Source organism: Balaenoptera acutorostrata, chromosome 1, assembly GCF_949987535.1.
Source record: "Balaenoptera acutorostrata chromosome 1, mBalAcu1.1, whole genome shotgun sequence".
Taxonomy (NCBI): domain Eukaryota; kingdom Metazoa; phylum Chordata; class Mammalia; order Artiodactyla; family Balaenopteridae; genus Balaenoptera; species Balaenoptera acutorostrata.
The window spans coordinates 152,612,495-152,618,494 of NC_080064.1; the positions used below are offsets into that span (position 1 = coordinate 152,612,495).

Genomic DNA, 6,000 nt, shown 5'->3' on the forward strand with positions numbered 1-6,000 from the left:
CTCCCTAGTCATTATGACAGCCAAAATTGTCCTTGCAGACTTCTAAACTGGCAAACCATTGACTCCACTAAAATTTCAGAAGGATATAAAGAATGGAGCCATTCATGTAAGCCTCCCCAGATGTTTTGACATGTAGAAAATTCGTGCTTCCGGGTAAAGAATAATTGATGTAGAGCAATTTTGTCCCTTGGAAATACCTAACAACGTTCTGAGTGACAGCCTGTGAAACGTCGACAGAGTTGATTCAGGCAGCTTGTGTTTACTGACCTCATTTTTTCCGAAATATGAAACAAAGGATTAGTTATATTTTCTAAACGTGCTAGTACCTTTTTAATAAGTATCTGTGAAGTGAGGAGTCTTGCCCTTTTGTGGCAATTGATGATAAAACTAAGAATTTTTATTTCTATCAATAGAACTTTTAGATATGTAATAAATATTTATTGACTTGTAACGTTTCCCCTAAAATAAGTTAGGACAGAATTATCCATACAAATCTCAGAAGATAGCTTGGCTGTCTTACTGAATTTGTTTTACGTTACCCTTCTAACTGAGGCGGTAAATCCACTATAAATGTAAGATTAAACATAAAAGCTAGTTACTTTAGTGTTGGTATTAAACCCAGAGAGCAATAAATTGCAGCCACACTTCATACTGTGTATAAAGCTCAAAGGTTTTACAGGTTGAATCCACTTGCTTTTTGTTTTGTTTCTTGAGGCACTTTTCAGCAAATTCCATTTAGTTCAGATCTCAATTTATCTAAACAAAGTAGTTATCATTACAAAGCAAAACAAGATTCAAAAATGAGATGTTGGTGATTATTTTATTCTGTATTAATTGATTTGGGAATCAGTCTTTCATGTATGTATCTTTATTTTTTTAAAGTTATTTTATATGGTAAAACCGTTGGAATAGGAGTCATGTAACTGAACTATTCAGTGATACTGAAAAATTACATCAGAAGCTTGAATATTATTTGTGGGCTTTTATAATGTTTTTGTAAAAGCAACACATGGATGTCAATGCTTAGTTTTTTCCTTATATGTTAGTTCATACAATTTGGTGCTCAGAGATGAAGTTTACATTTGTTATTCCTATAGGAACCAAAGTGGAACTCTGTTGCTTTCTTGATGGAGGCTGTAGTTTTCACTTTATTTATTAAAGGCTTATAACAAGGGATGCTGTTATCTCAGCAGGGGAGAACAATTAACCAATTCATTAACTAGGTCCTGTTTACACTTACTTTTAATTTTGAAATTTGCTTGAAATAAAGTCTTCTGCTCTTGATATGGCTATTAACTCTTATCAGCAGTGGATAATATTTTTGTGTTTAAGAAACTGAGTATTTTTATGCTGGCAAAGAGTATGGCCTTGTATAAACTAACAAATACTCTTCATGATATAATAGAATGTGTAAATCATTCTACTAAATGAATTTTTAAAAAATTTACAGTGTATTTATTGACTAAATGAATTCTTCAATGTTCTTTTATTTTGGATATTTTTATATTTTATATTATTATAAATTTTTATATTTATATCTTTATATTTTACGACTTTTAATATTTTAGCCATTAAGTTAAGGTCACATTTTATAAAGCCTTAGTGCTTATTGATTAAACGTGTAGCCCTCATTTGATAACTTAGGCATATTGTATTGTTTCAAAATAACTTTAAAAGTTATATAAGAATTTCCAAAGGTTTTGTTTACATAGAACAAATTGGAAATCATTAAGTTCAAATTTAAGAAGTTAATTGAGTTTTATTTGTTACCCAGTGATATGTATATACCTGTGACTTAGGAATCCAAGACTTGGAATCAAGACCTGTAATTTTTTTTTTTTTAAGCACTAACATAGCAATAAATATATTATGTTTAAATAGTCTAAATACAGCAAGTTAAAGAAAGATTGGTGGAGTAAACATATTATTCAACAATAGTCTGTCTACAAGAAACTCATTTCAAATACACTGAACTAGTTAGTTTTAAGGTAAACGATATAAGTATAAATATATATATATATATATATCATGAACACATTAATCAAAGAAAACAGTGAGATTGGCCATATTAATATCAGAAAAAGTAACCTTCAAAGGAAAGAAAATTAATAGAAACAAAGAGGACCGTTACATAAAAGGACCAATCTTCCAGGAAGGCATAACAATCTTAAATGCATAAACACAAAACAACAAAACCTCAAAATGCATGAAGCAAAAACTGATAAGAGATGAAAGGAGAAATAGATAAATACAAAATTATAGTTGGAGATTTTAGTACCCATCTATCAGCACCTGATAGAACTTATAGACAGAAAATCAACAATGATATGGAACTCAACGACACCATCAACCAATAAAATCTAATCAAAACATATAGAATACTACACCCCAAAACACAGAATACACATTCTTTTTAATCATCTGTGGAACATATACAATGATATTCTATATCCTGGGCCATAAAACAAACTTCAATACATTTTAAACATTGACCTAATACAGAATAGGTTATCTTAATATAATGAAGTCAAATTAGAACTCAGTAGCAGAAAACAGCAGAGAAATCTCAAAATCCTTGGAAATTATACAACACATTTCTAAATAATGCATGAAGACCTGTAATTTTTCATGTAGTGCTTTATTTATAGAAGTAACATTAGATTTAAGATAGGTTAATTAAAAGTATGCTTGGATGATTATACTTAAAATTTAGAGACTGGCTAGACTATAGTCAGGTTTTTTTTTTTTTTTCTATTCAACATTTATTTCTTGCTTTTAAATATTTTAGGTTGTTGCTCAAATGATGTGGTTGATGGATCATATTTTTAAGTACACAAACTTTGGAATTGTTTCTCTAATTCACGGAGACTTCTTTATCAGACAGGTAAGTAATGAGCATTTTTTTCCACAGTGATAGCCTGATCAGTCTGATTCTTCATTGTAAAAAGAGGCATCACAAAACCAGTTATAATAGATAGAGCCAGTTCTAGTTATCTCAGGGAGCTGGGAATCTTTTTTCCTAAAACATTTATTTCAGTCTGAATTTGAGTATGCATAAACATTAAAATCTAATTAAAATTAATCTCTACCCTCCTCGCTTCTAAACAGTTTACCAAGCACCTGCCACATTCTCAGCTCTTCTGCTTCTTAGCTGTGTGAATTGGGCAAGTTATTTAACCTCTCAAAGTTTCCTCATTTTTCAAATGAGAATAATGGGTACTCCTCTCACAGAGTTGCTGTGGGGATTACATAAAGAAATACATGTAAAAAAAAAAAAAAAGAAATACGTGTTACACACTCAGAACAGTCCCTGCTACTTTCATCATCTTCATCATGACTACCACTATCATCATCTATATTATCACCGTTATTTTTATTTACAAGTCACCGTTATATGATATAGAAGGTATCTATGTTAGCAGTTGGGAGATTGTTAAATAAATAAGATTACCAGTCGGGAGAATATTAAATAAATAAATAAGAGGAAATATTTTGCGAATTCATAGTATGAAAAGTGAGTATGTCAAATTTCTGTAAATCCAGAAAAACCTTAGAGGAGAAGATGATATGTGGCATAAATTTAAAGAATGAGTACGGGTGTGATGGAGGAAGGTGGATTGGGAATGGGTCGCAAGCATTGGGAATAGTTTAGTATAGGAAAAAGAATAATACCCTCTTATCAAGTCAGCATACAGGGACTTCCCTGGCGGTCCAGTGGTGAGACTCCGCGCTTCCAATTCAGGGACTGTGGTTTCAGTCCCTGCTCGGGGAACTAAGATCCCATATGCCGCGCGGCCTGGCAAGAAAAAAAAAAAAGAAAAAAAGAAAAAGTCAGCACTACATTATAGTGTTTCCCTGATACGCTACATGCTTTATTTTCTCAAAAATGGATAACCAAAATATGATATCAAGAGTTTTTATGTATGGTAATGCCACACTTATCTGGTGTTTATATATTTAGCCACTTCACCCTGGATGGTGCAGTACTTTGCACGTAGTAATTACGTAATGAATTGCTGGTGAATCTAATTAAGCCTCTTCTGAGCATCACAAATTCAGAAATAAGCCAGAAGTGTGTGGAAAAACTTCTAAGCTCTATGAAAATAGGTTTCCCCAAACACATATATTATACTTTGCTCCAGACAGTTTTTAAAATATTTATTTATTTATTTGGCTGCACCAGGTCTTAGTTACAGCACACGGGATCTTTGTTGTGGCATGAGGACTCTTAGTTGTGGCATGCATGTGGGATCTAGTTCCCTGATGTGGGATCTAGTTCCCTGACCAGGGATCGAACCCAGGCCCCCTGCACTGGGGGCACAGAGTCTTAACCACTGGACCATCAGGGAAGTCCCCTCCAGACAGTTTTATACACAAAACATAATTTTGTTTTTCACATTCTGTGTAATTGTCTAGTTTTTTCTGGAAACATCCTTGGTTTTTCTGAGCAGAGAGATGGAAAAAAGCAGGCACTGGAACCCCAGGAAGAATTGGGAATGGGGATTGGCCACAACAAGGTTGAGACAAAATAAACAGTGATCAGAACAACTTAAGGAAGAAACTAACCTAATATCTTAGAGTGTCACTGGAGGGGAAGACAGGAGAGATTTACAAATTCATTTCTGAAGAGCAGAAATTTTTTCCCTGTTAGATAGTAATAAAAATCTATAACATGGGGGAAAGGGAGAGAAAAAAAGTATTAATGTTAAAGAAAATCTCTTGGGACTTTGCTACTAAACATTTTTGACAAGATATTTCCAAGAATATTAAAAATATTTTACATGTACTCTTGGGAACTTAATAAGTAAAGCTTAATTATAATCAATTCAATTCCATAAATTAGCTAAGAAAATTGTTACTTAGTTTGCATTTAGAATAATTTAGTCTAAAGACTGAAAGTATACAAATTATTTTGGGGAGCTTCTGTAATTGTGTTGGCTGGAAAATTATTAGCGAATTGATCATACTGAAAGGAAGAACCTTCTTATATTTAGTCATGGGTTTTGGGCTTTCCTAAAAATGCTTCTAGGTTCCTCTTTTCGGTCTCCAAGTTATCCTCTTTATTGTCTTTCCCTCACAACTAAGATCCAGTCCATCAGAATGTCCTGTTAGCTTTCAGATTTTTTCCTGAATGTGTGCACCTCTCATCGATATCCCACAATTGAATCTCATCAAACTGCCTTGTCCAGACTCTACAGGAGTCTCCTAACTTATTTCCTATAGTCTTTTTGTCACTGGAGCCAGCAGATTTTTTTTTATGTAAATAAGATCATGACTCTCCCTTTTTGAAAACTATCTAATGATGTTTGATCCCAAACTACTACTTAACCAAGCTCAAGGCCTTTCTTATATGTCTTCCGCCTCTCTCTGCAATTTTCAGCCACACTGGCCTTGCCACAGTTCTCTGAACATGCTACACATGTTCCCACCTCAGGGCCTTTGTCCTTTCTCTCCTCATCACCTGGAGTACTCTGCCACTCATCTTCACATGGCTTATTCCCTCACATTATCAGCTGTTTGCTCAAATTTCACCTCCTTGGAGCTGCTTTTCCTGACCCTGTTGAGCTTCTCTAGTCTCTTACCCTTCTTCCTAACCTTATCACCAGTTGCATTTATACATATGCACATATACATATGCATATGTATTATATATCTTCCCCATTCAAGTAAGCTTCATGAGGGTCTCTTACTTCTCTATCTCCAGGACAGTGCCTGGCAAGTAAGCAGTAGGTACTCAGTAAATACTCACTGATGATGAATGAACGAACTTTCGGGGGCAATTAGAGCAATTTTTTTCTTCAGAGGAAAGGGTTTATTTATGTAAGTGCTAATAACTTACTTTTTCCACTGTGGTCAAAAGGGGAAGTAAGTGGGGGGAAATCACTATTCTAGCCTATGATTGGGATTTACTCTAGAAGCAGTTATTTCTATTTAATTTTACAGCCTTTAAATTTCAAATGTGACTGTACTTACTCTATGTGTGTCTACCTTCTAGGGAAA

General features: G+C 33.7%; 1 protein-coding gene across 1 annotated transcript in view; it reads left to right on the top strand.

The window, feature by feature from the left end:
* LPGAT1 (lysophosphatidylglycerol acyltransferase 1) overlaps window positions 1-6,000 on the top strand; it is a 76,160-nt gene that overhangs the window by 35,364 nt on the left and 34,796 nt on the right. Inside the window, exons 5-6 of the mRNA XM_057528021.1 lie at window positions 2,789-2,884; window positions 5,705-5,726. Coding sequence (XP_057384004.1) covers window positions 2,789-2,884; window positions 5,705-5,726 — 118 coding nt within the window. The remainder of the gene's footprint in view (window positions 1-2,788; window positions 2,885-5,704; window positions 5,727-6,000) is intronic.